The sequence below is a fragment of the Corvus brachyrhynchos genome, unplaced genomic scaffold (assembly GCF_000691975.1).
Source record: "Corvus brachyrhynchos isolate BGI_N302 unplaced genomic scaffold, ASM69197v1 scaffold17, whole genome shotgun sequence".
In the NCBI taxonomy this organism is placed as follows: Eukaryota; Metazoa; Chordata; class Aves; order Passeriformes; family Corvidae; genus Corvus; species Corvus brachyrhynchos.
In genome coordinates this window covers 15,856,348-15,867,642 of record NW_008240046.1, presented here as the reverse complement: position 1 = coordinate 15,867,642, position 11,295 = coordinate 15,856,348, and the positions used below count along the sequence as shown (strand labels likewise).

The 11,295-nt window shown below is 37.3% G+C and overlaps 1 protein-coding gene across 1 annotated transcript; it reads left to right on the top strand.

Annotated features, from left to right (window-relative positions):
- The first annotated feature begins 143 nt into the window (after window positions 1–143).
- Window positions 144–10,874, top strand: SPCS3 (signal peptidase complex subunit 3). Its single transcript, XM_017744310.1, has 5 exons — window positions 144–180; window positions 1,441–1,551; window positions 3,399–3,475; window positions 4,872–4,987; window positions 5,441–10,874. The coding sequence occupies exons 1-5, from the start codon at window positions 144–146 to the stop codon at window positions 5,571–5,573; spliced, it is 474 nt and encodes a 157-aa protein (XP_017599799.1). The 3' UTR covers window positions 5,574–10,874.
- The last annotated feature ends 421 nt before the right edge of the window (window positions 10,875–11,295 follow it).

The following is an 11,295-nucleotide window of genomic DNA, read 5'->3' as shown; positions in this document are numbered from 1 at the left end:
AGCTTTGGGAGGCAGGGACCTACAGGAACATGGGGTTTATCCTATCCGGTCGTAGTACTTTTTTCTTTTAAGAAGTAGTTCGGTTGGGTGCCTCCATTGATAACCTAGCATCCTTTCTTTTCTGTGGCAGCAGAGTGATTGGGATGGCTTCCCCTTTGCGAAATGCGCCAGGTGTAGGACGTAATACACGTCAGAACGTGTTGTGTACAAATAAAATGTATTGATGCAAACTTGTGGTGGGGGACCGTTTTTTCCCAGTTTTGGAGTTGGTTTGGGGTGGGGTTTTTTTCTCTGAATTGGAACATAGTTACAGAAAACTTCCATTAAGTTAAGTATGCGTGATGTGGAGGACGGTAGTTTCACAAGCCTTTGAGCAGCTGTTACAGCCACCTAAGAGTAGAGGTCTCTGCTCCCGTTTTTGCCACGTGGTTCTTTACCAGAACTCCACAGGGGAATCTGGCTCATAGGACACTTGACTGAGCTCGGTTCATGTTTTATTGTTTGGTTGGTTTTGACCCAGATTAGTGAGCTAAAGCAGCCCATTTCTGAAAGTATTTAGTGCCAAGCTGGATGGAGCTCTGCGCAACTTGGTCAAGTGAAAGGTGTCCCCGTCCATGGTCAGGCAGGTTGGAACTTAATGATCTTTAAGATCGCTTCCAACCCAGGCCATTCTGTGATTTGGTGATGATACTGTGGAGCTTTGGAACCATCCCAAAATAAGTGGCACCAGTGGATGCCTAATAGCAGGACTTGAAAGGAAAGATGAATGCAAATAAAGGGACTGCCATCACCTTTCAGACTGGTTTAATGCCACAGGAAAAGAAGCCCCATATTTATGCTACACTGAGGATTGCAAAAGCATAACATTGGCATAAAAGCATATTTTTGAGTGTTATGGTGAGCTCAGCATATATGAGGCAGCATACTAATGCCTAATTTGGGTTAAATGTGTACTGCCGGTCTGTTCTGTGATGCACAGATCTGGTATTACTGGGAGATGTTACACCTAAGATGCTTCTCTTGAATGTCTCAGAAGTTCTGGAGACCCCAAGCTTAAGGCCTGCTACTCCACCAGACTGACAGTGGTTAAGAGGTGTTGATAAGGTTTACCACTTAAAAAGATACTGCTTTTTGCAAAGGGATGGAGATTCATACCAAGGCTTAAATTGGGAAGATTTGGCAGTGTTTTTCTTAACTTCTGTCTCCAAAAGTGCTTTCTTCACTTGTAAACTTTATTTTTTTTATTTGAGATTACTAAACTTGGTTTTAATGAAATGATGTTTTAATTGGCTAATTTCCCAACTGGACTAAATATGCCTATGAAGTTGATAATTCATAAAAGATTTGTTCCATGCAGAGTCAAGCAGATACAGAAAACAGATGAGGGAAATATCTAATAAGAATCATAATTCATGTAGTGTGTAAGAGACAAATAATGAGAAAGGATAATCTTGCATTGTGTTTTGTTTTGTCTTAGAAAAAATGTAGAAGATTTCACTGGACCCAGAGAACGAAGTGACCTGGGATTCGTCACATTTGACATTACTGCAGATATCCTTAATGGAAAAAATGGTTTGCAAACTTTTAGGAATAAGAACACTTTAATGTCTATTTTTGTTACCTTGTAATCTTCAGATATTCAGGACTTGGAGAAACTAGCAATTTGTCTTAAAATAAAAATTTAAAGCAGCTAAAAATAGTATTTTGCATAGCTGTGGCAGTGGAATAGAATTTAAACCAGCTGTTTGGTCTCTAGTAGGTGACAAGTTCTCTCTTTTTAATGCCTGTTTTTAAAATCAGGCTCTGTTGTGAAGTGCACTGTATCTAATGATGGGGAATGCAGTTTAACATCTAGACATTATTACTTTAAAGTGAAGTTTGTGTCAGTGGTTTGAGGAGTGAATTGATGGTAGGTTTTATATAGTGTACTGTTTTGAATGTCATACCCAGTCTAGAAACTACACCTTTCAAACTCATTTTGTTGTGAGGATGTCAAGGTTCTGACTGTGTAACAGGTGCACAGAAGTACCTGTCTTCTTCTAAAAATAAAAAGACATTGTAATGCCTTACTTGTTTAGGTGTTAAACACTGTAATCTTTAGTATTGAATAGTATGAAATTCATTGGGAAGCATATGATTTACTAAAAAATTTATCACGTTGTTTTTTGGCCTCTTTCTCAATTGCTGTTCCAGTTTTGCAGTTTTTCTTTTGTATTTCCTTGCTTCCCTGCTAGTCTGGATTTAGGTTCTCAGAAGACGTCTTCTGCAGAAGTCAGTACCAAAGAATAGGCGGTGCACGTTCAGGTGTTTACACTAAACCTTGTTTTGCAGCTGGACTGAGGATCCTGGGATTTTTCCCTGTCTGCTGGTTTTTGTCACTGTTAGGCAAGACACTATTTACCCCTGTGTTTTGGTTTCACTGCTTTGAGGGACACTATGTTGTGTGAGCAGACCACACAAAATACAACTTTTGATACAAATGCTGGATAAACAGGCTAATCAGATTTTTGCAGGTCTGCCTGCACAGGAATAAGAGGATTTTTTTTTTTATCAACTGGAAGCAGGAGAGGTAAACTCCTAAGTCTTAAGTTTTACCTCTGAAATGCTTATACATAATAAAATCAGAGAGTGAAGTTCTAAAGCAGATGCATAGACTTGTACACATGGTGTATAGAGGAAAGCAGAGCAAGGCAGGACAGGACCTCTAAAAGAAATGTTCTTGTACAAGGATTAGTCTGCAATATGTGGGTGTAAAGATTCCCTGTTTTAATGGCTTCTGCTAGTAACAATCTTTTTTTTTTTTTTTTGTAAAGAGTCTGACTAAATCTCTCATGCCTGGCATAAATAAAGCTTGCCATATTTAGAGCTGTAAAATACAACTGTGTGGTAGGGTTTTTTGTTCAAAACTGGTAAAGAAATACAAGTACATGTACTGTCCTAACGACCAGAATTTGGATTCCCTTTTTTTTTTAATTTTGTATTTAATTATTGTTTAACATTATTGTATTTTGATCCACAGTTGGATGCGAGGGTTCTCTGATAGTATAAAAAATTGCCTTGAGGATATTTATGGAAGAATTCTGTCGTGCCTGTTATGTCTAAGGTTTTATAATAGGTTGTCTAGCAAAGGATTCTAGTTACTAGCTTGCAGTGTCAAATATAGAACTCTTAAATCATTGGAGGAGAAATAGCTGCTAGATTTCATAAACAGTAAAAAGAAAAACCCACCTGAAAACCTGTCATTCAATATGATTAAGATATGTGTTCGAACTGCTGGAAGTGAGATGAGATATGTTGAAAGGTAAGAACTCACTGTAATGGTTATAGACTACTTAGATCTAATAAAAATAAAACAAGGTTATGTAAGTACAATATGGTATTTTTCTTAACTTGCATACATCTGCAGAGTATATTTGACTGGAATGTTAAACAATTGTTTCTATATTTGTCTGCAGAATATTCAACGAAAAACAATGTAAGTATGAAAAAGAAGTTTGAAGCGATTAGCCATTTTAGTACTGCAGCTATTTTTAAACATTATGTAGTTCTGAGAAGAGTTAAGGCCACCACCATTTCCTACTAGCCTGGGCTGTTTGTACCGTCCTTCATGATTATTTTCTTGACAGTTTAACTGTAGGTTGGGAAGTTCACTGTCATGAAACCTATCTTGAAATATGCCCAGTAGAATGGGAGAAAAAGAACATATGCCTTGTGTTGCAGTATACTTGCAATAGTATACTGTGAGTTTTTTCATCTTTTTTGTTCATTTTACCTTTTTTTTCTAACTTTCTACAGTTGACTGCTGTAAGAAACAAGAGAGAGTGGGTTCTCAGCTGGCCTGGTGTGGTGTGTCTTTTATTCATAGATCACAGAAGTGGTTGTCCTACCAGTTACTCTAGCCCCATAATTCATTTACATTACCTTGTCATACTTCTCAAAATAATTGGCTTTGCTCCTTTAAATTGGCTGTTACTGATACTTCCCTTTGGATAGCTGAACACCCTTTTTACTGATCTGATAGAAGCTATGTGGAACAGCCTTTAAAAAAATTATTTTAATGAAGCACCATGCTGCCATGGTACCACTGAATTCTAGTTAAAGCTGCTGTGGTTACATTGCAAAGATAGAGTGAAAGCTTGGGGGTTTTCTTAACTTTCTGTACAAAACTATCCTTTTTTTGTTTTCTTGGTTTTTGTTGTATTAAACAAGATGCTGGATATTGTGTTTTTGCTAGAATAGTTTTTAGGGTTTCTGAGATTTTTATTGTATTATTTCGTATTTTAGATTTTTTTTTTCCACATAAATCACTATTTCTCACAAATACTGAGAAGTATTTTTCGATAAAGTACGAAACAAGACTGTTCAGCATCTACATAAAAGAACAGTATAAAGTTTTGGTGACACGAGATCTTGGGATCTTACTTTTTCAATTGTTGATAATTTTTTTGGGATTATGCTTTCAATTCAAGTAGAGATTTTCACTAAAGTTGGAAAAATGTTAAATACATAAGCAGAGTCATGATAGCTCAATTTAGGTTCTTTGTTTGAAACAAAGTCTAAATACTGCTTTAAAAGTGACTTACCTTTGGAACTCAGAAAGAAACCCCACTATGCTTTGTAAGTCTTCTAAAGCATATGACTTTTTTTTAAATGGCTTTTGTGTTTTAAGATGTCCCTTGTTGTTTCCATTTATTCTGTGTGACACTTCACTGTGTAGTAGTACTACATTACCCCACTGTGCAGCATTATTTTGTTAAATTAGTTATGGATTGCAAGCATGTACTTCAGGGCTTTTAGATGAATAGTGCAGTGGAAGTCCAGTGTTTGAATGTGATCTCGTACTGTACCTTTAATTACAATTGTGGTTTTAGGCCCTAAATCAGGTGGTCCTTTGGGACAAGATCATGTTGAGAGGAGATAACCCAAGGCTGTCCTTAAAAGACATGAAGTCAAAGTACTTTTTCTTTGATGATGGAAATGGTCTCAAGTAAGTAAATACCTGTTTCATTACTGTTATTCATGGTATCTTGATTTACTTGCATACTTTGAATTTAATAGGTATGTTCATTGGTGTGGTAAGGTACCTATATTCTATCTGATACTCTGTTATCTCTGTTGCATCTTTGTAGTTTGATTGTTAGAAGATGGCCTTGGGATACAAGATATCCTATCTATTCTGTACACTAGAAGATGCACTGCTGTTTTGAGTGACAGGCTTCTGGGTTTCTGCCTTCAGTCTGTAGAATTGGTTCTGTGACACACTCAACTCCAAAGGAGTTAAGTAAAAAAAAAAAAGTAGGCAGTAACTACATAAAATTAAAAAGTTTATTGTTTCTGGACCAGGAAAGCAATCTGTATCCTAATGTATTTAATACTAGTAACTGTTAATTAAATTGGTTGACTTGAGTATTTCTGCTGATAGTCTTTGTTGCTTTTGCAGGGGAAACAGGAATATCACCTTGACTCTCTCCTGGAATGTTGTACCAAATGCTGGCATTCTACCTCTTGTAACAGGATCAGGACATGTGTCTGTACCTTTCCCAGATACCTATGAAACAACAAAAAGTTATTAAATTATAGTACTGAATCATAAGCAAAATATTTTTATACTTGTATATTGTGGATACATTTTATTGCAGTTTCTTCTTGCATCCCATGCAACTTTTCACTGAAAGGAACTTAATTTCCTCAGGCTAGTAGCATAGGAAAAGGAAATGAAAATTCAGGGTGTTTTTTTTTTTTTTAAATAAAACATTGAAGCTGAAACTTAAGGGAAAGGCAAATTGCAGAGTAATGGTTTTGAGGGGGGAAAACTGAGGATTTTTTTTTTCCTGGCCATCTGAGTATAGATCTCCTTTTCTTTTAAATAAATATTTTTAAACCAGAAGATGGTCTTCCTGTGTTTGGGCTTTTTAAGTATTGTGATAGTTGTTTAATGTGTATAGAATATGTGTAGAACTCAAATACACCTTCTGGACTTGGTTTCTGGGAGTGCCTGAAAGAAATGGCTGTTCCATTTTAGGGCATTTTTTTAGATCCATGTGCAGTATGTTACAGTAGGGTAAGCTTAGTACTTTCCAGGACTGCCAGCTGCTACTTGGAAAACTGATAGTTCATTATCTGTCAGTCAGCCTCAGATCTTGTTTTGAGTGCCACTGATGTAGCCCACACCTGCTTTTGTATTACAAATCATTTTAATAACTGCTTACAATGCAGCAAACTGGAAGAATAGAAAGAAATCTATTCAGTATGAGTCTTAAGATTTTAAGCATAAGACAAGGCTAAGTCAGTAAGAAAAGTAAAAGCTTAAGGTAAAGAAAGGCTTTCTGAAAAGGAATCTCTAGATTTTTATTGGGATCTGTTCATCATAAAGAATGAACGTGCTTGTTCCAGAAGGGGCTGAGACAACTAATATGAGGGGGAGCCTTCCATAGCCGGGAATGGGATAGATGTTGCCCTAAACACTCTGGGTAAACCTTTCCAAAGCAGAGGATTTCCCCACGGTAAGATAGAGTAATTGAGGCAGATTTACCAACTTGACTGTCAATGAGTCTACCTTCAAGTCTTGTTGAGTTACATCAACCAGGAAAGGTAGCAAGCAGCATGTAGCAGCTTCAGTCAACACCTCTGCCAAACAAGTGACCTCTCTGTGGCTGCATACTCCCCTGTGTGTGCTCCTTCCCTCAGCTGCAGCTGTCAGTGCTGTCGGGGTTGGGAGGACAGAATGAGCAGGGTCTCAGGATGGCCTCTTGGCAATAATGAGGGGTTATAGTGGTCAGCTGGTGCCTTTGGGTCATCGTATATCCAGGGGAAGAGCATGCACTGCTATCGCCTTCCTGGCACAGTCCTTAAGGTACACGTGTATCTTCAAACAAAGCATGACAAGGGAATTTATTGCCAGACAGGGAATGTTCTGAATGTACTGGGGACTTGGAAAAAGAGGAAACTAAAACTCAGGTTTTAATACTGTAAATCAGAAAAAAGTAATAGGAAAAATGATGAGAACTGCAGTGTGAAAAACCTTGCAAAATAAGAGATATAAAGGATTGGAGCAGAGTGTCCCCCTTTGTTTTGAGTTCACCTAAGAGCTGATGGATTTTGAGGGAACTAGCTTGCTTTTAAAAAGGGACCTTTAATATTTGTGTATTATTTCTAAGTGACTATTTAGTACGTTCTTTGTGTTGGTGTATTAATCAAAAATGTCTTGAAAAAAATTCCCAAAAAGTGCATTGTCTTTACAAACAAAATTTTGTTTTAAGTGTGAAAACTAAAAAAAAAAATTTCACATTAATATTTTAGGACAATTTGTCATTTGTATCATATTTGCATGAATTTCAGTTCTCTGAACTTGTGCTGTTCTCCACAGAGTAGCATAATCAGCAGACAGAAACACATACTGTTTTTGCTGTGCTTAGATATCAAATGTATGTATGGCACTAAAAACTGTTACAGAGAACTTAAAACTGTCATACAGAGGGAAAACAAAATATTTTTAGAGATAATTGGGCAAAATTGTGGATTTGTTTTGGTAATTGCCAAATAAGTGGATGGTTTATTCATAAATTATATTCTTGAATTGTTTACTGAAGCATTTCTTGTGGCTTGGCATTCAACCACTTCCCTGCATTCCTTTGGCAGTACTCTTCCAATGAATATAGTGCCTGCCTATTAAAGAGAAGCTTTAACTACAAAGACAAGGATCCACTGTCAAAAACCATCAGGGAGAAAGCTACTTTCTTTCCTCCAAAATAGTATATTCCTCCCAGCCGACTGTAGCAGAATTTCAAGACACTGAAACTGTAGCTTTCATGTCATGTTTGATGCTTTACTGGCCTTTCCCTGTGAAGAGAAATTATGCTTGAGGTAAGCATTTTACAGGGATACAGAAGAAACCATCATGGAGTTCAAGTTCTTGGACAGAAGAACTTGTTTTTATCCTGAGGAAAAGACCAGCATAGATAATAGCTTGGGTTTTGCTCCTGAGCCACTGAGACAGGGTGTTGGTTTAGGGTTTAAGGAGGCAAATTCCTCAATTGATCTCTGAAAAAAAGTAAAAAGCCTTTCAAAAAGTAAAATGGCTACTGTATTTTGTTGTGACAATTCTCAAACCATTTATAAAAATAATGCTTTTATGGAGACTAATGGCATTTACTTCCTCTTGTCTTGCACATCTCATGGAGTACTAGTATTGCTGGTAGCTGATTGTTCTCTTAGCTGTATTGCTAACTAAATGCTGGTTTATGTAGTGGTGTGTACAAACGAGGTATTCCCTGGCAAGTGATTTACTTAATGGGAAGAGGCTGAACTGAAAACACTTAAAAGACATTTCAGATAGTAATTTTTAAGTGAGGTTCTGGAGACAGGAGTTCTTGTGTAAGGACTGAAAAATGGAAATTGTGAAAGTAACCGTATTTCTATTATTATGGTTTCTATTTGCCATGAAAATCATACAGCACTACAACTGACAGCTCTGTGTAGGAAAGGCAAAATAGCTTTGAAAAATCTGTATTTAGAACTCCGCTCCCCTGAGCATGCAGTCTTATTTATGGGTTAATGCTACAGATATTGAAAATAGCCATTGAGAAAATAAATGACTTCTATTAGTTGTTTATTGCTTACTAGCAAGATTTAAATAGAGTTCCTGCATAATTTTTGGATTCCAACTGTTAAAAATGTTCTGAAAATTGCTTCAGGATGATGGATTTTGCAGAACAGTTCTGCAAAATGGAAGTTATTAAGGCTGAAAATTCAGATACTGGAGAAGCCATCTTACTCCAAATTTGTGTCAGAAAATACATGCAAAATAACTTTGTCAGACTTTAGGAAAAGGTTTTCTGGTTGGTTTGGCTGCTTTATTTTGGAATTTTTTTTTCCATTAAAACAGTTAAAAACTTTTAAAATCATTTTAAACTGTTCATTCAAACAAACAAGCCAACAGGCTTGTTTAGCCTGTTACATTGTTTAGCCTGAAAAGTCCCATTCTACACCTATTGGTAAATGCTCACACTGCAGTAGTTAGGCATATTTTTATTAAGCAAAAAAATGCAAAGCTTAGCTTGAACAAGCCAAATGGTTCCTGGATCTTTTTCTGGTGCTCTCCACCACTTCCCTTGGACCATTTTTTCAAACTGGCACCTTATTGAAGATGATGGGCTGAAGATCTAGTAGTGAGGATTCAGTAATAAGCATGGTCATAGAATAGTTGGGGTTGGAAAGGGCCTTTAGAGGCCATCTAGTCCAACCCCTCTACAATGAGCAGGGGCACCTCCAACCAGATCAGGCTGCTCAGAGCCTCATCCATCCTGACCTTGAATGTTCCCAGGAATGGGGCATCTAACACCTCTGGGCAACATGTTCAGTGTTTTACCACCCTCATTGTAAAAAACTTCTTCCTTATATCCAATAAAGATTCACCCTTCTTCAGTTTAAAACCATTATCCCTTGTCCTATCTCAACAAGCTGTGCTAAAATGTTAATGCCCATTTTTCTTTAGGGCCCCTTCAGGTGCTGGAAGACCTCAATTAGGTCTCTCTGGAGCCTTCTCTTCTCCAGGCTGAGCAGCCCGATTCTCTCAGCCATCCCTCTAATCATTTGCATGGCCAAAATTCTCCTCTCCATCTCTCTCCACCCTCTCCCCCTTCTCTTTCCCCACTCTCCCTGTCAGTACCCCTCCCCCTGTTTACTCCAAGCTTCAACACAACTGTTTTTTTCCAATATTAATGGTCTAATAATGAAATTCTAAATCCTCTGTGAATAAACTATTTAGAAAATAAAGTGGAAAAAAAACCCCTCAGGGCTAATCATGGACAACAAAGTCACCTGGAATTTTCCTCTGCTTCCCAGCTGTATTCCCTTGTGCTCCTTAATAGTGCCCATGTAAAATCTGAAGAAATATCTGGCACTCTTTAAAATGATAAAACTGGTAGAAATTGATTAGAGAGAACACACATATTTCCAGCACTAGAGGACCATGACAGTGAGCAAGGATTTCTGTAATTTGAAGACATGTTTGTATTATACCACTAACTTTATTAACAGCAGCCATCATGTGTTTTGCAGTTGCAATGCAATGATTTCCACATGCTTTACAAGAAAAATACACATTTAGTTCCAGAAAGATCCTGGCATTCTTAAACCATACTGGGAGTGCTTTTGCAAGCAACAATCTTCAAAATAGTACCCTGAGATAACTAGAATTGCCTGTGTGGCATGTGATAAACCCACCACAGGTTCCTCCAGCTGGCTGCACAGGTGGTTGGTAGCCAGAAGGGATAATTGAGAACCCTTAACTGAGGAGTCCTTTGGGAGAACTAGGTTTTGGATCCACATGAGCAGTGAACTTTGCCTAGTTGTCACCTCTCTGTATTGTTCAGTGTCTCTCCTAAAAAGGAGTATCTCCTTAGGACTTGTTTTTTCAAAGTTAATAAAACTTTTTTTGACTTAAGAGGGTATAGGAAGAGTCTTTGGTTAGGTGACTATCATTTTTCCTTGTCCCCCACTTTAGTAAGTTATTAATCAGGAATTTGTAAAGCACATGCTGGCATCCTCAGCATGGACAGTAGGCCACTCCTCAAAGTGAGATAACTCTGTAGGAACCCACCGATACTCATCAAAGCCACTGGGTGTCTCAGATTCTAAGGTGAGTCTGGGTTTGGGGTTTTTTTTCTGGATACTTGGCATAATAGTAATGTCATGAGTTCACTAGTCATTTATCTTTTTTTAATGCTCTCTGGATCCCAGGATGAGAGTTTTCCCACTAATGTGAAATTCTTAATTTTAGTATTAAAGAAAAAAAATAACGGGGAACTTCTGTTTGTACTTTACATAACAAACTGTTATCCTTTCAGGGAGAACCAATAAATATGTATGCTGTATGTGTGTATCTGTTGTATCTGTTGTTCAGTGTAATCCTTCAAGAACTGGTCAGCACCAGGGAACTTCAGCAATTTTTATTTCAGTGCTGCTTATATTTCAGAGGAACTAGCATCAAACACTGAGGTTTATCTGGACACTTCTATAGGGTGCAACACCAATTTAACACTTTCCCCTGAGGAGCTATACAAGGTGTAAATGACTTGTTTTCCTGGATCCAAAGTGATGTTTTTCTGATGGCTCTGATTTTAATTCATTTTTGTCTTTTTTTGACTCTCTCTTTTTTTTTGTATTTCTTGTTTACCTTCTGTCAAAGAGAATTGCAGATGTTTTGCATTCAGGAAACTGATGTACATTTGCCATTAAATTAATGGTAATTCTTTAATGCTCTCTTTTTGGTGGTATAGTAACAAAGTGTAGTTT